The sequence below is a fragment of the Chiloscyllium plagiosum genome, chromosome 43 (assembly GCF_004010195.1).
Source record: "Chiloscyllium plagiosum isolate BGI_BamShark_2017 chromosome 43, ASM401019v2, whole genome shotgun sequence".
NCBI classification, from domain to species: Eukaryota; Metazoa; Chordata; class Chondrichthyes; order Orectolobiformes; family Hemiscylliidae; genus Chiloscyllium; species Chiloscyllium plagiosum.
The window spans coordinates 4,446,445-4,469,689 of NC_057752.1; the positions used below are offsets into that span (position 1 = coordinate 4,446,445).

The 23,245-nt window shown below is 38.8% G+C and overlaps 1 protein-coding gene across 3 annotated transcripts in view; it reads right to left on the bottom strand.

Moving 5' to 3' along the window:
• Positions 1-1,898: 1,898 nt before the first annotated feature.
• The window catches only part of eif4ba (eukaryotic translation initiation factor 4Ba), a 38,985-nt gene continuing 17,638 nt past the window's right edge, over positions 1,899-23,245 (bottom strand). The window contains exons 7-16 of one of the 3 annotated variants that reach the window (XM_043681814.1): positions 21,208-21,306; positions 16,555-16,740; positions 15,579-15,822; positions 12,204-12,298; positions 11,621-11,650; positions 10,730-10,979; positions 9,158-9,222; positions 8,290-8,410; positions 7,853-7,922; positions 1,899-4,876 (exon numbers count right to left, since the gene is read on the bottom strand). In XM_043681814.1, the coding sequence (XP_043537749.1) occupies positions 4,805-4,876; positions 7,853-7,922; positions 8,290-8,410; positions 9,158-9,222; positions 10,730-10,979; positions 11,621-11,650; positions 12,204-12,298; positions 15,579-15,822; positions 16,555-16,740; positions 21,208-21,306 (1,232 nt within the window). In that variant the 3' untranslated portion in view covers positions 1,899-4,804. The remainder of the gene's footprint in view (positions 4,877-7,852; positions 7,923-8,289; positions 8,411-9,157; positions 9,223-10,729; positions 10,980-11,620; positions 11,651-12,203; positions 12,299-15,578; positions 15,823-16,554; positions 16,741-21,207; positions 21,307-23,245) is intronic. The other 2 variants (XM_043681818.1, XM_043681815.1) reach the window with 2 other exon arrangements.

The window sequence follows — 23,245 nt, forward strand, 5'->3', positions numbered from 1 at the left end:
AACAAACACATCGACCTGGACCCAATATACCAACCACTACAGCGGACAGCTGAAACTGACAACCGGAAGCGGCAGGGACAGACCACTATAAACACCGGAGGAAACATCAAAGAAGCACTTCGCAGGAGGCTCCCAAGCACTGATGATGTCACCTAGCCAGGGGACAAAATGTTTGCAACAAAAACTTCCAGCTCGGCGAACAGAACCACAACAGTTTACTATAGTATACACATTTTTTAGTAATGATGTTAATGAGAAGAAATCTGTAGGGCTGAATGTGCCTTTATTTAGTTCAAATACAGTGCCTTTGTAATGCCAGGTGATGGCTGCATGTTTATTCTTATCATACTTTTCTATATCAGTTTTATATAACTGATTGGTGCGTAGTTACAAGTTAGCTACATTGCAGTGGGTTTAGCGTCACAAGTAGGCCAGACCAAGTGAGGACAGCAGATTCCCTTTCCTAAAGGCCATTAATAAATCATATGGGTTTTTACAACAATCTAGTAGCCTAACAGTAACTGTTTTCTCCAGTATCGAATAGATTTTTTTAAAAAGAAATTCCACACAAAAAAGGATTATTCATTCAACAAGTTTGTTGGCTCAACTGGAGTGTTATAGTAAAAAACGATGTATTTTAAAATATGCTAACTTTTTCATGTGGCATCAGTGAGCGTGCCTGCACCAGAGGACATCAATCAGAATCAGGAAAGCCACTTGCTTGGTACCAGAAGACCAGTTCCCCAGATATGGTGATCACATTTATGTGTACTCACAGCAATCCAATCATGGTATTAGGTTGCCAGTTCTACTGGAATGAATTAATGGTTGAAACAGGGTGTATACAATTCTCATTAAAACATTAACTGCCATAGTCAGGCTTTTATGATTAGTTGGTGGGCAGCCTCAAGGATTACATAGGTCATCTGGATCAACATACAAAACTAATGTACACACCCAGCACTTTCCACATGTTGGCAGTGTTGTTGCTCTGGCTCAGATGGAGGGATGGATTGAGGCACTTAAGATTGTAAGGATTTGATAGGTTGCTAAGTAATCAGACTACGTTCTCTTTGGGTAAGCCCAGGTTTTAAGAATCTCATCGAGCTGCTTTGACTGTTTAACCTTGTAATACATGACATACAAGTATATCTCAACCTGAAACAGTACTGATATAGTTAGGGGGAGAGACTTTGGTTTAATTATCGTATCAAAACCAGTCGAGGAGCAGGTACCAAAATATTTGTAGAAATGGTGCCACCACAAAAAAAAAGTGTTACTTAATGATTTATTCAAAGCAGCATAGGGCATTCCATTTGCAGAAGACGCTACATAAACCAAAACAAACTGGCTCTATTGATCGAGACAAGATACGTTACAAGCCCTTTGAACTCTCAGAACTTTCACATTTTGGTCTCCACACCCCAAGCTCTTACATGTATTTTGCACCACCATCATGCCAATAGCTTGAAGAGATTTGGCACTAAATTCCCAGATTCTTCATCCTTTTCACAATTGTTAATTTCTATAAATAATTCAAGTTTGTGAAGTTCAACAGGTTGCCTGTTACCAAAAAGTATTCAGGTGTGGCCAAAAATAGAGGCTATAATGTGCTACAGATAACAAAAGCTTTCTGGTCATAGGGATTATGGCAGCACATTGAAGTTGTCTTGTGATATTAATAGGTAAAAGAAAATTTTGGGAAGTAAATTCAAATCGTAACAGCTCTCCAACTTGAAACCTTGCACCATCCCGTACACTGTTCAATATTCCAAGATGAATAGAGGGTTAGAGATTGCTTGCAAAAATATTTTTCCACCTTGTGGTGAATTGAGTCACAGTAAACTATATTAAAAAAAGTGTAATCCACACAAAAAAAAATGAAACAGCAGCAATAGTGAAGGTATTCCAAAGATTAGTTTATTGGAAGGAAAACTGATGGGGCATTATACATGATAATAAAAGACATCTCCTGGAAAGCAGACTATAGAGTACAAATCTTTTTTAATAGAAGGTATTATACAAATTTTACATAAGTCCTCTGAATGGTGATGTGGTGTAAACTAACTCATTAAATTCTTTTAAAATGGAGGGAAAGGGCTCACTTAGAAGTCTTACAAATAAATACCTGTGCCTAAAACTTGATTTCTCAAGACACAAACTTCTTTTTGGACTGTATAACCAAGAATTTCAGAGTTATGAATTTGAGTTTTCTTTCAGCCAATTTTAATGTACTGTACACAAAGATTTCCAATTTTTTGCCCATCAAAATACTTCAGCTGATATTATGAATTCACAAACCTATTCCTACCAGATGAAACTGCTTTAATATTAGTACAAACCACTGCAGCCATAAAATGACACTAAGTCTGGTAAAAGAGCAAAACACTGCTACTCGAGAGCAGTTAAGCAGTGGGTGAGAAATTAACGGGGCTTTAACAAGCTGTTAAAAAGAGTCCAGTTTGAACCGCTAGTGACCAGGTAAATCAGTACTGTACAAAACAAATTAATAGTAAGATGTGGGTTTTTGATTTTCTTAAATCGGTTTGTCAATGACTCAGTATGCAGTTGCTCTTCAAAGAGCCCTGATCACGGGTTTAGACCTGATTCACATACCTCTCAATGTGACCACAGTAATCTCATTGCTCCTCTACTAAACAAATCTTCAAACTAAATAGAATCATGCAATTTTTTTTCTAAAGAGGAAATCAAAAGACTCAGGGCTATTTCCAATGACATGCAGACCCAACATAGCTGAAAAAGAACTTGAGATCTAATTTCAGGACTATTCAATTTTTTAAATTCGTAGCTTATGCCCCAAATAACGTCAGCAAAAGGAATCAAAGACAGGCATTTTTTTTTCCAAAGCCTGAATCTGATCACCTAAAAATTCAGGAAAGGAATGCAATTTTGTCAAAATGCTTGTTCTGCAAGGCGTAGGGCTGCACCAATGTGAGCCGTAAGAATTTAAGCCCTTTCAACTCTGCTAGGATGTGTTGTTAAGTCAGACAAAAAAAGGTGATCACCTTTATGAATAGCATTGGCTGTAAACCAGACTGAGTTGAGTACTTATGAAATGGAATATATTTCTGTTACCTTACAAATCAATGAGTTTTAAATCTCAGTAAGTTGGAAAAAAATTAAATACAGTACATGCTTTTTTTGTACTGTGAAGGGTTACTCGTTTGCAGGAAATGTATTCCATTCAGGTCAAGTACAGTAGGTTAGACACAGTGTTAAGCTATCCTTACAATGCTCAACCTGGAACAGCACTCAACTGTACCTGCTATTACAACCTATGTAAAGGCTGCTTCAGATGTACTAAAGTTAAGGGTAATGTCCTGTATACTCATTTGTTGGGGAAGTATTTTGAGATTGCTCTAAATTATTGTATAAAACTGGAATTAGTGTATCAAGTGTACTAATGCAGTCTTGACTCTAGAAACCAAATCAGTACAACGAGCAGCGTTTTAGTATTGGATATTTGCAAGTCAAAACAATTTTTTTTTTTTCTGATTGACTTGCAAATGTCTAGGACTTCAGGCTGCATCCAGATATCCTTTTACACAGAATTAGGGAATTTTATGCACTTGAAACATTAGCACATGGAAGCAGCAGAAAACAGAATAAAAACCAATCCCAGTGTGTCCAACATATTTGACGTGCTTGTCTAATTCACTTTCATATAAAATTTATTTTGATCAGCACATAAAATTCTCTTATTAGTTTGTAAGTCTTAGCTTGTACATATAACTAAAACAATGCCACAACCGAGTAAGCCTGGAATCTGCAGTTTCAAACTTTGACTTGAATGACTTCCAAAAACTATATATAAAAAAAGATCATAAAGGTGCACTGACTAAATATCGTTAAAAATTAGACTGCAAGTAATATCTTGACTTTAATAATGATGGTCTGTCGCGATCTCAACCTGTGTAAGGACGTTAACTGTTTTTGTGGCAGTATGCATGCATATTTGTCAGAAACTAGTATTACTGCTTTCAGAAACTGATATCCTGAAACAAGACACCACTATTGGCCACTAACCCCAATGCATATTAGTTTACAGATGGAAGTACAAGATTAATATTTGGCCCCAACAATAGTCTCACCTGAAGACAGAAATACAAGCAATTTGACAGCAAGGAAAGCATAACCCATCCAAATTTATGGGAGAAAGGCAAAACAAATTGTTGGGAATTCAGCAACGTCAGCTGACAATCGTAAAAACTCAAGATTAGCTCCAGTACCAGGTTGATTAATTTGGATGTCATAGTAGAAATCAGAAAAGAGAAAATAATAACGTTTGGCTGACTGCGTCCCGAATCTCAATTTTTTTTCTTCAATTTTTAATTTTTTTTTAAAACACCATCTGAAGCTTTGGAAGGAGCACCAAAATTGTGAAAACTATCTGCACCAATCGCACTAGCCCATTTTATTTTACCTTAAAAAGTGCACCAACAGTTATAATTTCTCTCATTTCATGGCCCACTGCTTCCACTATTAAATTTATTTTTTTGCCAAACTCTACCTGCTTAAGTCAAAAGAAAATATGGGATATCCAAATGTAAAATACCATTCTAACTACTGCACACAAATGTTTTCTCAAAAGCCTGAGGTTGACATGTTTTTAAATGGATGATGAAATCTCCATACGTTTCATGTTCAATGGCTGCAGCAGCATGCAAGAAAAAGTTCCGGGAGATGTAAGCCAAATGGGTTGTTAACAGTCACATTTTAATTGAAGTTCATTCTTTCAGTTCTCTGAAAAGGGGTAAGTGATGTGTTTTCCTCAACTAGAACTTTAGTCTGTACTGTCATCGTCTTCATCAGCATCGATCATCAAAGCAGCATATTTGCTGGCTGAGCTGAATTTCTATACAAAAAGACAGAATGAATACATGAGACAGGATGAATAATTACACAGCCACAATGCACAATTCCCTCTTCTTCTGACTGACGAGTCTTATGTGCATTAGGGAATGATCTCTGGCACCTGCAGCATTTTTAAAATTTAACCAACAAACCAGCCTCTATGGAAGCCTGGACAGAAGACCATAACATGTAGGAGCAGAAGGCGGCCTTGCAGTCCAATAAGCCTGCTCTGTCAGTACTTCAAATCATGGCTGATCTAATGATCCATAATACCACTTTCTTACCTTTTCCCCCCACAGCCCTTGAATCCCATACTTAAAAATAATCTGTACTTCTCAGCTTTGAATAGGGTTAGTGACCCAACATGAACAGCCCTCTGCAGTAAAGAATTCCACAATTCACAACTCGAAGAAAATCCTCTGCATCTCTCAAATGTGACACCCCAAACTTTGAGACTGCTCCTTCTGGTACTAGACTTTCCTATAAAGGGAAACAACCTCTCTCTACCCGGTTATCCTAAAAATCCTGTATGCTTCAATAAGGTGGCCTTCCATTCTTCTATTTTCCAAGAAGCACAGACTCAGCTGGTTCACATAAGACAGTCCCTTCATACCGGTACCAACCTAGTGAAACTTCACTGGACTGTGTTCAATCCAGAATATCTTTCCTCAGATAAAGGGACACAAAACTGAATGTTGCCACTATTCAACAAAGGATCAAATATCACAGCTGAGCCAGATCTTGTCTTCACACAAAGTGTCACCAAACAGGAAGTTTGACCCAGACATTTAGACAGTCAACACTTGAGTTAGAACAATTGTTTGATCAGTTACTGATTCAGAATAAATTATTTTCACATCATTTTTCACATCCTGTGGACCTCCATTCTTCAATAATGCAACTATTCAGTCATCTCAACTTGTCTACACGAATTTCAACTCTGTTCCTCACAACCTGCAAAGATTTTATATATTTGAAGGACTTTCTACAAATTTGACAAAAAAAAAGCTCATGTCTCCAAAGCACTTTTTGAAAATTAAACCACCAAATGAGTACAACGGACCTTGATCAGATGGGCCAATGGACTAAGGAGTGGCAGGTGGAGTTTAATTTAGACAAATGGGAGGTGCTGCATTTTGGAAAGGCATATCAGGGCAGACTTATACACTTAATGGCAAGGTCCTGGGGAGTGTTGCCGAACAAAGAAACCTTATGGTGCAGGTGGAGTCATCGCAGGTCGACAGGGTGGTGAAGACTGTTTGGTATGCTTGCCTCCATTGGTCAGTGCATCGAGTATACGAGTTGGGATGTCATGTTGCAACTGCACAAAACATTGGTGAGGCCACTTTTAGAATATGGTGTTAAATTCTGGTCTCCTAGCTATAGGAAGATATTGTTAAACTTGGAAGAGCTCAGAAAAGATTTACAAGAATATTGCTGGGACTGGAGGGTTTGAGCTATTGGGAGGGGCTGAATAGGCTGGGGCTATTTTCCCCTGGCGAATCAAGGGATGACCTTATAGAGGTTTGTATAATCATGAGGCGCTTTGATAGGGTGAATAACCAAGATTTTTTCCCCAGGGCAGGGGAGTCAAACTAGAGAGAACATGGGTTTAAGGTGAAAGTGCGAAGTTTTATAAGGGACCTGAGAGGCAACTTCTTCACACAGAGGGTGATGAGTGTATGGAATGAGCTGCAAGAATAGGTGGAGGAGGTGGGTATAATTTCAACATTTAGAAGTATAATGAGTAAGATTATATGAATATATGAGTAGTAAGAGTTTAGAGGGATATGGGCCAAGTGCTAGCAAATGGGACTAGATCAGTTTAGAATATCTGGTTGGCATAGATGAGTTGGACTGAAGGGCCTGTTTCCATGCTGTATAACTCTGACTTAAATCCAAATGTCCTCTCAACAGTTGCCACAATGACCTTTAAAAACTATTTTATACACAGGTAAAGCCCAGGATGTGTATCTTGACACCAATTCATTTTGACTTGGAGCCCAACCCAGTAGTAAAGCACTAACCTCAAAAACCTCAGCAGGACCCAGGAGGTTGAATGGCTCACATTATGGAATGCATAATGTACACGGTGTAAAAGAAAAACAGCCTTCAAAGCAGCAATTAATCCACCATCTTAACTTAAGCATTTTCACATACCATAGTAATGATTTAAATTGGTGTCATTTCCAAACAAGGAGCCCCTGTGGACGAGTTCAATAGCTACCAGGACCAACTGATCAGATGGAGCAGGAAATACAAATCCATTGTGCACTCCTCATGTGATACCTTTATAAAGTCATCGCATTTTCCACTCTCATTCTGAATGAAGCTCATGACAGGCCCTTACATTATTTCCATCCCCATTTCCTTTAGCAAACTGGGACGCACATCATCCAGACCAGATTACTTATGCATTCAAAAACAACCAGCCTTTCCAGAACAGCCTGGCCATAAATTTTTACTTCAGCTAATACTTCTAACACCGTTGCATTGATTGATATTTTGTTGGTTAGCTGGTATGGACTCGAGAGTTGAAAGAACACATTGTGCTGTAATGACTATTATATCTACCCACTTTCTAGGGCATTGTTCAGCCTTGAACATTTTAAAACTACTGCACCCATCCCCAAGCTGAAAGTTGAAGTATTCCATTTGACCATCCAGGTCATTAGTTATCTAGCTTTCTGAACATCTGACATGAATTACAGCATCAGTTATTAGTATCTGAAAACATTTTAATCTTCAATCTGTTAATTCAAAGGGTGGGTCAAAATCCTGAAACTTCTTCCCTAACAGCACCATTGGCATCCCTACACCCTCCAGACTGATAAGGTTCAAAGCAACTCACCATCACCTTCTCCAGGGCAATGAGAGATTTCAATACATGTTGGCCTAGATAATAACACCCATTTCCCCATTAATGAAGAGAATGTTATAGTCCAAATAGGCAATTATTTTACAATCTCTAACTTACAGGAGTGGGTGATTCTTCATATTTCTTTGGCTCAGTTACAGGTTTTGAATCACGGCCCTTTTTATCTTTCCTGTGCAAGAAAAATTGTAATTGCTATTTAATAATCATATACTAGAAACAATCATGCCAGGAACTGAGAAAGGCTTGGTTTTTTGTAGAAAATATCAACCGACTTTTGCAGTTATAATCTAGAGCTGAATTTGGCAATGTTCTACTTCCAATTATCAAAGTCATGATGCAGATAACAAATATGAGTAGCAGCATATCCCATGATATTATACACACAGTAAAACAAACACACAAAGCAAATCTTCCAAATTAAGCTAGCTTCCACAAATATTTGACATCAGGTTCTTGTGCACAAATGAGATTAAGTTACAACTATCCTTCAAATCATGGGAAATCTGGAAATGTAGCAATTGAAAAAGGAGGCAGACCTGTCTGGTTCCTTCCTTCGATCCTTGTTGATGCCATCGTTTTGTCCCCGGCTCATACCACTTGCACCACCACGCTCTTTGGGTGAAGTTTTATCTCTTATTTCAGATTCTGTTTTATCATCTAAAAATGATAGAAAAATTTAGATGCTTTCATGTAACGTGCAGATTAGTTCAGGTTGGGCCAGTCCATTAGCAAGATGTAGAGATGGGTGTTTTCAATGAATTGTTTTAGTACAATATTCTCTAGGAGCTCCCTATTCCACTTTGACTAAAATATATCAAGAACACAAATTTCAAACTGTCATTAAATACCATTATAAAAAATTGTTGATGGGAATAAATTCAAGGTGGATGCAGTGATCACACAATGAGAATACTATATCCTATTCAGCATTTATTTAAACTGGATAGGTAGATTTTAAACAAGAGCACACTAAATTGTAATCTAGCTGTCACTATCACAGAAGTATGGAGTGATTTTCTCACACACGGTTAGGTCTGGAATTCACTGAAAGGCTATTCTTACAGAAGGACAAGCAAATTTAAAAAAAAGTGTTCGCCCATCTTCAAAGTTCACAATTAATTAGAATTTGGCCAAAAGGAAAAAAAAAAAATCGAAAACAATTTTGATTGCAGTTAACTGCTTTTAAAAATACACAGCCCATGTTTCACAATGTGATTTACTGTCCCGCAGAGAAAGTCAATTGCTAGACCAGAGAAGAAAAACCAGAGCATTGGCAATTCAACCAGTCAATTTAGCTGTTGTGAACGGATTTTCCACTTTTTAAAAAAAAACTCTCAACATTCATAATGATTAGATGCCAAGAGTCCTAAAAATCAGGTTACTATTGTACAGTTCTTGCCGTACCCTTAAATGATGTCTTCATGTTCGTATGTGTAGGTGAAACTAGGCCAGCTTTACCACTTGGCGAACTGTATGGGAGGAAAGTGAAAAGATAATTGTCAGGACAATTTAAATTCACTGTTGTTTGTAAAAACAAAATTAAAGATGTTATTCACCTCATGCTTAAACTATAATGGGCACTACAAAAATAAGGAGAAAATGCATTGGAGGAATATAAAATGGATGCCTTCACTCTTACTCAGGAATGAATTTTTTTTAGATTAGATTATTTACAGTGTAGAAACAGGTCCTTCGACCCAACAAGTCCACACCGACCGGCTGAAGCGCAACCCACCCAGACCCATTCCCCTATATTTACCCTTTCACCTAACACTACGGGCAATTTAGCATGGGCAATTCACGTAACCCGCACATTTTTGGACTGTGGGAGGAAACCGGAGCACCCGGAGGAAACCCACGCAGACACGGGGAGAATGTGCAAACTCCACACAGTCAGTCGCCTGAGGCGGGAATTGAACCCGGGTCTCTGGCGCTGTGAGGCAGCACTGCTAACCACTGTGCCACCCATTTATTCTAATTAGACAAGCAGGAGGCTGGAAGAACACAGCAAGCCAGGCAGCATCAGGAGGTGGAGAAGTCAACGTTTCGGGTGTTACCCTTCTTCAAGAAATGGAGGTGGGGTGGAGGAGAGACTGGGTGAGGAGAGAGGTGGTGGTTACGACTTGGTCGATCGATGGGAAGAATTAATCCGGTGGGTAGCTGGAAGGAAGGGTCGGTAGGTGGAATGGAAAGGAGGTGGCGATGGGGGGGCGGGGGAGATGAGAGAGAGAGAGAGGATATGAGGTGGGAAGGTTATTTGAAATTGCAGAACTCCATGTTGAGTCCTCTGGGCTGTAGGTTGCCCAGGCGGAAGATAATCCTCCTACTTGTCTACTTCAGATTTTAGCATCTGCAGTTTTTTTGTCTCGAACATTTATTCTAACAGCTAAAAGCTTGAGTGTAACATTATGGCAGTATAACTGTTTAAATTTTAGGAAAAGAAAAACAAAAATTAGCCTCCTTCCTCCTCCTGATCCCTTCCCTTCACAAGGAAAGTTAATTACTGAGTCTGGGGGTCAGAGACAAAAAAGGATGGGCCCCAGTACTATCCCTGACCTGAGCACTCCGGATGTCCTACTTTTAGGGTCTCACTGGACACCCCCGTCCCCCCGTCTTGGGCCCTGCTGGAGCCTTCATTCTCAAGATATCAAGGTGAGCTGTTGCAGCTCAAATCATTATTTCAAAAGAAACCAGAAACAATAGAAATCTTTCCTTGAGGCACAGTCACACACAGATGCAAGTCAATGGATGGGAGCAGCTCTTGAACATCTCCCAAGTGGCTATTCTTCATATGCAACCATGACAATGAGTATCAGGAGGCTATTTGCTCACAAACAACAGCTGAAGCCAACCATATTCTAATGTAACACACCCACCTTTAATTGATCTAAAACCATTTAAATTCTTTTCAACATTACAAAAATTCTCAACTGGATTAGAATGGTTCATATTTGTTCAAGAAATTGCAAACTTTACCCGAGTGGTTTATTTGATAGCACACTAGCAGGTGAAAGAGGTGCTGTGACTTCTGCTTCAGCACTCTGGTTACTACTGGAACCTCCAACTGTTCTCTTTGTCCAGGCATTTTCTTTAGGTGGAGGGGCAGGTACAATCTTAAGTGGAATCTGGTCTGGTTTAGTTGATTTAGACACTGGTGACTGTGGCTCCTCCTCCTTGTTGAACATATCATTGTCCAATGACTTCTCACTCTCTCTCCGAACTGTAGCTTGATTAGATAGAAAATAATTTATTTTAGTAATACAAGCTTGTACCAAAAAGCTTGACGCTAATCTTTATGAACTCCATAAATATGGATGGTGTTCAGAATGTTCATTTTTAATACTAAGTGAAAAATTACTCCACAAACCTACAACCTTCCTAATAATTGGCAATCAACATGCTTTACAACATATTAAATTTTCTGTTTTAACTGAAACAGCATGATGGTGGTAGAGAAAACAAAAGTAAATCACGTCAGGAGATGAAGATCATGCTCTGTGGAATCAAATTTACTGCACATAGTTTTCTCAGGATATGGATAGACAAAACATTTTTATTTCAAGAGGAAGCACATTCATCTTTTCTCCCATATATGTTTTCACTGGACAATTTAAACAAGGACTTCTCATTACACACACACCAACAAATATTAGAGACAGGGTTCTACCATTTTCCAGCAATATTGGGGACAAGCAATTCTGAGCTTTAGTGTGTTAATGAAGGATCCATTGCACGTAGTCTTTGCACATCAACAAAAAGAACTGTCATATTTATGTCTCTATCAAAGTAAAACACATGATGGCCGTGAGATGTTATAGAGTAGGATCGCCTTCACAAAACAATCCGTCACAAAAGCCGAAGCTTTACCTATGTGGCTTTGCAATTGCATTCTTCTATCTTTGTAGTCCCAAAACAATTAGTAAGCATGTACAAGAAAAACAGAAGATCAGTTTTGGCTTCAGATAACAAAATATTAACATTAGCTTACAAAATTGAAGCAGTTGTCCTGTGCAGATCATATTAGACATTATAAGGACAGCCATTTACCAGTTTTGTTTTTCACTACAATCAATGATGTGGTGAAGTGTACAGTTCTTTATGACTTAAAAGGTTAATGAAAATGATTAAGCTAACTAACTGGGTGAAAGTGACACACATTGGATAGTTGCCAAACTACTGGGAGGTTAATCACGTAGTAATGTTTGACAAATGTAAACTAAACAGAAAACTTGCCACATGGAACCATTTCTCCAGTTTTGCACTACAGTGGGCAGATTTTCAATTTTGTAAAGTAGCAAACCTGGCGAACACTTTTAAAAAAGCACATCAATACATTAGCTGTACATTCGCTTGAGAACTACCAATCTTCTTAACAAGCTTAAAAACTGTAAAACGCTCAATGTTTATCCTAATAACGTTTTGAATAGTCTGTGTAAACATTAAGTCTTACCTCGACCTCCAGAAGCACTGGTATCAGTCGGCTGTGAAGAATCGCTAGCTGGTCTTGAACGTTCCAGCTGTTCCTCACTGCGCCAGCTTGGATGCCTATATTGAACCAAAGTACATCGCTAAATGGCATTAACACACAGTTTTTACATGTTAATTAAGAGAAAGAGTAGTTGGTTATCACGGGAAGTCAATTAAAGGCAATAGGAACATTTCCAAATAATCCAGGGTGTCAACTCGCAGATAATTGCCTTTGGAATAAAACTGCATATTAACAGATCAGCAAAAAAAAAAGACCAAAAACTTAAATGTTGTGCACCCTTCCTCAACAGGAAGACCACCACTTTCTTTGCTTGGATTACATCACCAGCTCCATGGCATGGAGAGTTATTCAGCAAACCTTCGTGACTTTTAGAATTAAAGATTTCCATGGGTCAAGTGGGTAGGTAGGGAATGACAGGCACCTTTGGGAATAGCGAACCAACATAAACTCAAAAAGGATTTAAGTAACAATAGAAACAAACAAACATCACAAAATGCTCTGTTCACCACAATTTTTTAAAAGAACATGTATTTTACAAATATGTAGTGGGACAGATGAGTAACTTGAATTCAAATACTAGTTATGGCACATTTCTAATCGAGTGTACAGAAATTTGTCAAGTGAAACAATGGTCATAGACAACTAAATTGTTACCATTCTTCTGGCCATACACAACAGACACTGGAACCATGCCAATGTTAGTATCCCCCCCTTCCCACCCTACATGGTAAGTACCATATTAAATCAAGTTAACTACACAATAATACCAAAACAAATTTCCACTTGGCCCGATTCAACACAGCATCTGGACTGCAGTAACCACTTGCAAACTATGTCAATCTTATCTTGCCTTAATACTCACTTGGATTTGTTTTCCAAAATATTATTTATTTGCATTAATGTTTTAAGATATTTTAAACTTAACAGCTTTCATTTCTGTGATACTTCAGTTATATTAAAACAGATGTTGCATATAGATGTATTCTAACAAGCATTGGAATTCAAAACATGGATCAGAAGATAAAGATTAATTTGCACAACACTACAAATAGCACAAGCTGATATCAATGGTGAAGGCACTGCATTTTAAACTTTTTGAAGGCTGAAAAAGCCAAGTTGCAAATAAATTAGAGTGCTGTCACTTCAACCTCTACCATTGAATAACCATACTTAATAGATGGTTGAGAATAGTTACAAGTATTGTTATCAAGTGCTTTGTAAAACCTAGGACTGATTAGGGACAGTCAACATGGCTTTGTGCGTGAGAAATCATGTCTCACTAACTTGACTGAGTGTTTTGAAGTAGTAACAAAGAGGATTGATGAAGGCAAAGTGGTGAATTTGATCCATATGTATTCAGTAAGGTATTTGACAAGTTTCCTCATGGTAGACTGGTTAGCAAGGAGAAAATTCTTCAGCCAGAGAATGGTGAATCTATGGAATTGATCGCCACAGAAGGCTATGGAGGCTGGGTCATTGAGACTGAGATCGATAGGTTTTTGATTGTTGAGGGGACTAAGGGTTACGGGGAGAAAGCAGGAGAATGGGGTTGAGAAACTAATCAGCTATGATTGAATGGCAGAGCAGACTCGATGGGATGAATGGCCTAACTTCTGCTCCAATGTCTTATGATCTTCGATCACATGGAATACACAGAACTAGCCATTTGGCCACGGAACTAGCTTGAAAGTAGAAGTTAAAAATCACAACACCAGGTTATTGTCCAACAGATTTATTTGGAACCATAAGCTTTTGGAGTTTTTACTATAAATTCTGTGTTCTATGATCCTGCCCCACTAACTACCTGATGAAGGAGCAGCACTCTGAAAGCTTGTACTTCCAAATAAACCTGTTGGATTATAATCTGGTGTTGTGTGATTTTTAGCGTGGTCCACCCCAGTCCAACACCAGCTCCTCTACATCATCAAAAGTAAAAGACAGAGGGTGGTAGTGGAGAGTTGTGTTTCAGACTGGGGGGTCTATGACCAGTGCTGTCACAAGGATCAGTCCTGGGTCCACTGCTTTTCGTCATTTATAGAAATGATTTGGACGTGAACACAGGAGGTATCATTAGTAAGTTTGCAGATGACACCAAAATTGGAGGTGTAGCGTACAGTTAAGATTACCTCAGGAGTACAATGGGATTTTGATCAGATGAGCCAATGGGCTGAGAACCAGCAGATGGAGTTCAATTTAGATAAAAGTGAGGTGCTGCATTTTCGAAAGGTAAATCAGGGCAGGACTTGTACACTTAAATGGTAAGGTCCTGGGGACTGTTGCTGAACAAAGACATTGGAGTGCAGGTTCATAGTTCCTTGAAAGTGGAGTCACAGGTAGATAGAATAGTGAAGGTGGCATTTGGTACGCTTTCCTTTATTGGCCAGTACATTGAGTATAAGAGTTGGGAGGTCATGTTGCAGCTTTACAGGATATTGGTTAGAACACTTTTAGAATACTGTGTGCAATTCTGATCTTCCTCCTATTAGAAGGATGTTGTGAAACTTGAAAGGGTTCAGAAAAGACTTACAAGGATGTTGCAGGGTCAGAGGGTTTGAGCTACAGGGAATAGGCTGGGGCTATTTTCCCTGGAGTGTCAAGAGGCTGAGGGGTGACTCTATAGAGGTTTATAATATCATGAGGGGGTAAATAGACAAAATAATTTCCCTGGGGTGGGGGAGTCCAGAACTAGAGGACATAGGTTAAGGGGTCCCTTTTATATCCTTCCTCTTTCACCCTAAACCTTGAGGGGCAACCTTTTCACAGAGGGTGGTGCGTGTGTGGAATGAGCTGTCAGAGGAAGTGGAGGAGGCAGGTACAATTCGAGCATTTAAAAGGCAGCTGGATGGGTATATGAATAGGAAAGGTTCAGAGGAATATGGACCAAGCACTGGCAAATGGGACTAGGTTAGGTTAGGATATCTGGTCAGCATGGACGAGTTGGACCAAAGGGTCTGTTTCTGTGCTGTACATCGGACTCTACAGGCTGCTTGAATAACCCACTACTCCACACTGCTTGAATTGCAAATGCTGCAAAATTTGTGCTTTCAGATATAAACAAATGCAGGTAAGACGACACTATTTTAAAAGCAATGCAAAGTGCTTCTGACTATATACTACGCTAATGAGTTTCCAGAGGTTTGTAAGATGAACAATTATTTTAGTGGTTAGAATAAAGTTGTACATCACTAAAAAGCAAATGGCTGTGCTGGATTTCAGTAGGATAACCAAACATATTACATCATCTTGAATATTCCCATTTCTACTGCAAAATGTTTGCACTATTTTTATCCCAGTTCATTTATCCCGAAGACTGTGGGTACATTTAGACTCACTAACCTTTCCCTTGGCTGCTTAACCCCTTTAATCCCTCTTTCTTGATCCTCTATTTGCCGCTGATATTTTTCTTGCTCTTTTTTCAATCTCTCCTCAACCTCGCGTTCTTTAGCTGTTGTGTCGACTGGTTTGGCAGCCCCAAATATGGATGCAGATCTTCCAGATGACTGCGCTGGAGGAGCTCTGACAACTTCTTCTTTTGGAATGCTGCGAGGTTTGAGGTTCAGTTTAGGTCTCTGCATGGAACCTATTGATATAATTTCATAAAACATAAGTTAAAATGCTGCACTATTCCAAATTCACTCAAGAAATCATTGACCCAAGAGCCCAAATCAGAAGCATTTGGCCATATTTTATATTCCTTTATCACTAATCTATTACCTTAATTTAAAAAAGTCAAGATTTATTTGTAGTTAGAAGCTACATCAGAAGATACAAAAAATATTGCATACAAGAAAGGAATCTGTTCAGGCAATTAACTGGAGACTGTGTTGAGGCAAGATATTTATTTGCTAACTGCTTCAGAAACAAACTGCTTTTCAGATCAACAATGTACTGTTGAGTCTCAGTATGATGTGATCTTTAGCATGGTGATAATCTCACATGTAGAACACAACTGGGGTAGGAATCAGAGTAATGGAGATGCACTAAATTACTGAAATGACAATTTTGTCCCAAAATTTGTAAGCAATTTTTCTAACTTTGCTGGAGTAGTATAGTTTCTAAATTGCAGCACGAAAAATAAAAATAAAATTGAGAAAACAGCATCTACTGAGGCAGAAGTGAGAGAGATAAGTTAAATGGACCCACTGACATTAGTGCATAAAACATCTACTCATAAAATGACACATTCAGGCAAGTTCAACATTTATCTTTAGCAAAAGCTCACTGCAACTGAGAAAGGCTCAAAATGCAATGAGTTATTCAAAGGGTATTGAAAAAAAAATTAAAACATTTACTTTAGCAAGACATCAGTTACCTCTATCTTCCTGCCTCATTTCATCTCTTGAACCATAGTCACTTCTCCGTTCATCTCTTCTATCAAAGCGGTCAAAGCCATCACTGTAGCGGTCACTATAACGATCACCACCACCTCTGAAATCATCACTCCGCTTGTCATCATAATTATCTCTTCTGAAGCCACTGCCAAACACACGCCGGGAGCCTAGAAAACAATTGAATCGGCTGAGATACTTTTCACTAATAAAAATATAGAACTTTTAGAAATGTACTTGCCTTGAGTTCTATTTCTTATTTGCCTACATCACAAGAAGCTTGACACCATCCAGAATAAAGCAGCTCATCTGATTGATATCCCATGCGCTATCTTCAACATTCACACACAGTGGAAGCAGCGTACATCATATATAATATGCACTGCAGTAACTCAAGGCTCGAGTTGGCATCTTCCAAACCTGCAATTTGATCTCCAAGTCACTCACTATCCTGACTTGGAAATATATCACCCTTCCTTCACTGTTTCTGGGTTATATCCTGGAACTCCCTGGCAGTGTACCCATAGTACATGGACTGCAGCTGTTTAAAGGATGTTCACCATTGCCTTCTCCAGAACAATTAGGGAGAGGAGCAAAAATACTGGCTGAGTCAGTGATGCCAACATCCCAAGAGCAAATAAAAACAATTCACTTATGAAAGCAAAAAACACCTTTATACTCACTAACATAACCAACACAATTTGTTAATTCACTGTCCTCAGTGAACCTTATTTATTTTTCATTAATCTCAGTAGAATATACATTTCTGCAGAATGCCTAATTTGCAGGAAAATTCTAAGCATTGATCACATTTACACAATCTGCTACACTTGTGGAATAAATAGCACCCAATATTTCAAAATATTGTATATTCCCTTATACTGTAAAAAGGATACTGTCCCAAGAAATGTTTAAAAAAAAGTTGAGATGTTAAGGGGTTAACAGTTACTGCTGAGTAATCAGTCGAGCAATTACAATGACATGCACCAAGCCAGATGGCATATCCAGATTCTCTTTAATCAATAGGAGTATTTTGTGAACAAGAGTATATTGATAAACAGTAGCAATCTCAACAATAGAGTGCTACACTCCTGCACTAAGTTAGCAATATATTACAACATTGGTCAGAATTTCCCCAGTATGTTAAAAACATCCACTGGCTAGAGTGTATTTTTCTTTTTAAAATCATAGGAGAATGGACTTCCGTCAAATCAGATATTTCTATGCAGTTCACACCATATGAGGACTGAAAATTAACCTTCCCACCTCCAGACAGCCAAACATTCACAGGATAGTAGAAAGCTTCTCTCTCATGCTCTAAGATACAAGACTAGCCTGAACAAAGACTCAGGGAATATTGTTTTGTTTATAAATATTCTTGGCGTAGAACCTTAAAGAACCCCAAAGGTGCATTCAAGCTCCCTGCTCGAATTATACCATTTCCTTTTGTTTGCGCGGATTTTTCAGATTCAAAAACGAAAAACAGATAGAAAGTCTAGCTAAAAATAAGACCTAAAATCTGTACTAGTCTCTCCCAAAACTCATTCAGAACTGCAAGGCCTGGCTCTGAAAGTTAAATGAAAGGCCAACCTCTTTCTCAATATAAAAAGAGCGAAAAAAAAACATCATCTGTGGCAAAACTTTTAAGACATTGTGACGGGAAGCATGGTTAACAGTGCTGACAGTACAACAAAACGGATTTCCGAAGTTAATACAAGTGACTTCAAGAAAAGATCATGCAACTTATGGGGATGCTGAAAGGGACTTTTGTGAACAAAAACTAAACACACATATCCAAATTATGAAAGGAAACTCTTGCCAATGTATCTACTGTAAATAGCCTATAGCTAAAAATTAATAAAATTAAATTCAAATGGGAGAAAAAAAAAAAATCACGTGGTCTGGTCTGTACCCACATTCATATTCCAATGGCCAGTGGGTTTTTAGAGCAGTGTAGATTGGAGTTGCATGTCAACACCATGCAGAATACCTGACACAGCAGAGTCAGTGGGATTTGCCTGGGAAATTGAGACTTCTGATGGACAATTCCCCTGCGCCCCCCCACCCCTCCCCCCCAAACAACCAAATCACCCGTCTGGAACCCTACCCATTGACACACACATTTCCTCAGTCACTGTCAAAAGGTCCTCTGGGACCTTGTAACTCCTGAAGTATGTGCCACCAAGTGTCATTAAGGAAAGGGACACATCTTGGCCTGCAGCACTACCCTCATGCTGAGTGGATTGGGTCCTAATTTCTTCTAATGGACACATTCAAAACAGGCCAGACTTGGAATCTTGGCCAGAAAAATTGATGACAGGTAGGTGGGCTGTTTTAAAGATAATTACCATTGAATGAATCTGTTCCAACAGTATAGCCATACTATTGCTTTCATAAGTTTTGAAAAGTACATATCGCAAACTGCACTTCGAAATCCAATACAGAGGAAACTCTATTATCCAAAAGGACACGGGCAGGAAGTATTTCGTTCAGTTAGTGGAATGCCGAATAACAGTTAGACACGCACTGGGACCTTGCGATCTTGCTCGGATGATCCGAAGTTTGGTTAATCGAATGCCAGATAAATCGAGGTTCCTCTGTAGAGAGCAACCTGTTTTTGAGTACTGCAATAAATTAGTAACTCAGACAAACCTTTCAATGCTTGGAAAAACTCAAAAGGTGAACAAAGGCAAGACTTGTACTGGTAATGATAGGGCTCAAAGCATCTTTCCTTTAAAATTTTCAAAAACACAGGTTGCAGCTTGCTTTGCTGCACTCCTGGGTCTTAATGTAATGCACTCAAGAGTGCTTGAAAAATGATTATTTATCAGCACTGACTATAATCAGTAAAGTTAGATCACATGGGATTCAGGGAGAGCTTGCCAATTGGATACAAAATTTGTTTGACAGTCGAAGAGAGAAGGTTGTTTGTCGGACTGGAGGCTTGTGACCAGCGGTGTTCTGCACGAATTAGGGCTGGGTCAACTGTTTCCCATTTATATAAACAATTTGGATGATAATTCAGAAAGCATGATTAGTAAGTTTGCAGATGGCACCAAAATTGATGGTATAGTAATGTGAAGAAGATTATTTCAGATGATGACGGGGGGGAAGGAAGTGTCCTGGGTGGGATGCAATGCAGAGGGTCAGTGTGGACTCAATGGTCTGAAGCTCCTGCCTCCATATTGTACGGATTTTAGGATTATACGAATTGGGGTTTAGTTTGGATAGATCAGAGGTGTTGCATTTTGGTAAGGTGAACAAAGGCAAGACTTGTACTGGTAATGATAGAGCTCTGATAGTGTTGTTGAACAGAGAAATCTGGAGATGAAGGTACATAGTTAGATAGCTAGTTCATTGAAAGTTGCATCACAGGTAGACTGTATGGTAAAGGTAGCATTTGGCATGCTTGCCTTCATTGTTCAGATAATTGAGAATGAAACATAGTGTTGCGATTGTACAGGACATTGGTGAGGCCACTTTTGGAGGACACATACAGTTCTGGTCACCCTGCTATAGAAACTGATATCATTAAAGCAGAGAGGGTGCAGAAAAGATTTACAAGGATGTTACCAGGACTGGACGGTTTGAGTTATAAGGACAGGCTGGGACTTTTTCCCCCTGGAGTGTAGGAGGTTGAGGGGTGACCTCTTAGAGGTTTTATAAAATCATAATGGGCATTGATACGGTAAATAGCAAGATCTTTTCCCTGAGATAGTTCAAAACTAGAGCGCATAATTTTAAAAATGGAGAGGAGAAAGATTTTAAAAAGGGACAATGTTTTCACACAGACTGCACCTGTGCATTGAAATGCCAGAGGAAGTGGTAGATGCAGGTACAGTTACAACATTCAAAAGACATTTAGATCGGCACATGAACAGGAAAGGTTTAGAGGGATAGTGGTCAAACGCAGGCAAATGGAACTAGTTCAGTTTGGAAAACTTAGTCAGCACGGACCAGTTGGACTGAAGGATCTGTTTCTGTGCTGTCTGACTATCTGGTTCATAAATAGGAAACCCATTTGCTTAAGGTAATACAAAAGCAAATAATAGGCATAGAGAAAAGTACAGCACAGAACAGGCCCTTTGGCCCACGATGTTGTGCTTAAACAAAATTAGCCAATTTACACAGATTGCTTAACATCAAAAAATTAAGTGCATTGCTTCTTTAGCACAGAACTGACAAAATGATGCAGTATTCTAGTCAGAAGGCATTGCTAGTTCCACTGCTGGAACTGACCACATGTAACTATACCTGACAAAGCATTTAACAGAAGAACCAACAATACAAAATTGAAAATTTGAGTCCTTTTCAAAGATATATATATATATAAAACAATAATTTACAATATAGAAACTTCTGCTGACATTCAACATTGTTAAGCAGAGTGGGATGCTGAGATTTTTCCTAAAGATTTTGACTAGCATTTCCAGTGATATTAATAAGCAATCAAAGTTAATTGGCACAATCCTAATTTAGACTGCTTGCACGTTTATGCTCAAATTAAATACCCTAAACAATGAAGGTGATTGCTTTTCAATATTTATTCATCACTGTGCATCCAGTGATTCACAAAGTACTGGGAAGGCAGGTGCTTCACTGGCTACGCTATAGCTGTTAAGCATTAGTGAACATACCTCTGTCATACCCACGATCCCTGAAACCATCATCCCTGTATCTGTCTCCATCTCGACGAAGACCATCCCGGTCACGGGACTCGTAACGGTCCCTAGTTCCTGCAAAACACCGTACCAGAAATGTTAAGCATTACAAGAAATCATACAACCAAAATAATGCACACCTTTAAAATGAAAAAAAAATCCTCCAAACTGTATGCGCTACATGCAACAACACACTTGTGTTAAACACACATTCGTGAAGTAGGTGATTGACAGTAGTAGTACTAATAAGGGTGAGCTTCACATTGAAAATGGGAAAACATTGCTAGCGCTGTGAGCAGCCGGGTCCTATTTTATATCATACATTTTTGAATAATTTTAAAATTTGTTTTAGCAGACTAACAGAAAACAAACCAAGGTACTTTATAAAATGAAGCATGCACCCAAGGGTGGCGAGGTGAGAAAGAGAAAAGGAGAGGATAATCTAACAGATTCTGAAATAAAGCCACAGAGATATTCTTTCAAGAGAATTGTTCAGAGGCAGTTCCAAAAAGCCAAACAACACAGTAATGATGATACTTTGAAAAGATGCAGAGAGCTAAACACTAAACACACACAAAAAGGCCAAAAGAAATGCAGATGCTGGAAATCAGAAACAAAAACAGAAATTACAAAATAAAAACAGTCGTGATGATGGTGGATATTGTTGCCAATCATAAAAGGTGCTGTTGAGAAATAAATAATTATCATTGAAGTCAGACTTGGCTTTGGCCAGGGTAGTCTCAACGGTGAAAGTAGGCCTGAAACTCAACTGGATGAAAGCAAACAATGGAAATGCTGAGTTTTAATATATTTACTGCTAGATTAGGAAGTGGCAGTGGTCTAGTGGTACCACTAGACTAATAATCCAGGCTAACGATCTGGGGACATGATTTCAAATCCACCATTTTAAATAGTGAAATTTCAATTTAACAGAAATATGGTATTAGAAGCTAGACTAATGGCAAACCCATTGTTGATTGTTATAAATACCCATCTCCTTCACCAATATCCTTCAGGGAAGGAGACCAGCCTATGACGACTCCAGATACACAATAAAGAGTGCCTTCTGAAATGGCCCAGTCATTCAGTTCCAGGGTAACAAATGCCAGCTGACACCCACATCCCATTCAAGGTCAAGGGTGCCTGAAGGAAAAGGACTATTAACTGTCACCTAAAATTGAGTCCAGAGTGGAAGTCAATCGCCCAGACATTAAAAGGATTTGTGCATCAGGAATTAATAAGTTTGCTATAAGTTTTCTCAAACTGTGAAGGAAAACGTACAGCAGCGTCACACACTTGCATCACTCATGTCACCTTCAGTTGATCCAGACTCAGCAGCATATTGTTTCAAATCCTCTTGATTACAAAAGACTTTTTCACAGTTGTAAGAAACCAACTGTAATCTTGACATTTTGTTCGAATGTTTCAGGGTTTTAGAAAGCATTTACACACAAAAGGCAGCAAAGTGGAGTTGATCAGATCAACCATAATCTCACCAAATGGCATAGCAGACTCAACGGACTGAATGACCTGCTTCTGTTCCTATATTGCTAGTATTTTCCTGATGGGTTTCTCAGAAGGAGCAGAAAAGACGTCCTCCCAGACCAAGCCATCACACATGTTGAAATTTAGCCAACACATACTTCAAGTTTGCAAACTCTGTACTGTTCTGACATTTTGAATGTTGAAATGTACATCACATTTTTCCTGCTACAGAGAATAGTACTCCCTTAGCAGGGCACTGGAACTTTATTCTCTACTTCCAACACATCTTTAGTTCTTAACTCTTCATTACCCTTTCACTAATGCCATGATACTCCACTCACCTAGCATCATTAAAGAAATGTTGCCAATTGTCCGTCTGAAATATCACTAACATATTTATGCAGATGCTTCAATCTAAGTTCTGTTGAGCACTGCCGTGACATAACTTTTTAAACAAGATGACACATGGTGAAAAACATTAAAAGCTTCGCAGAATTATACGGCAGCGATTTATTTTTCTGCTAATAAT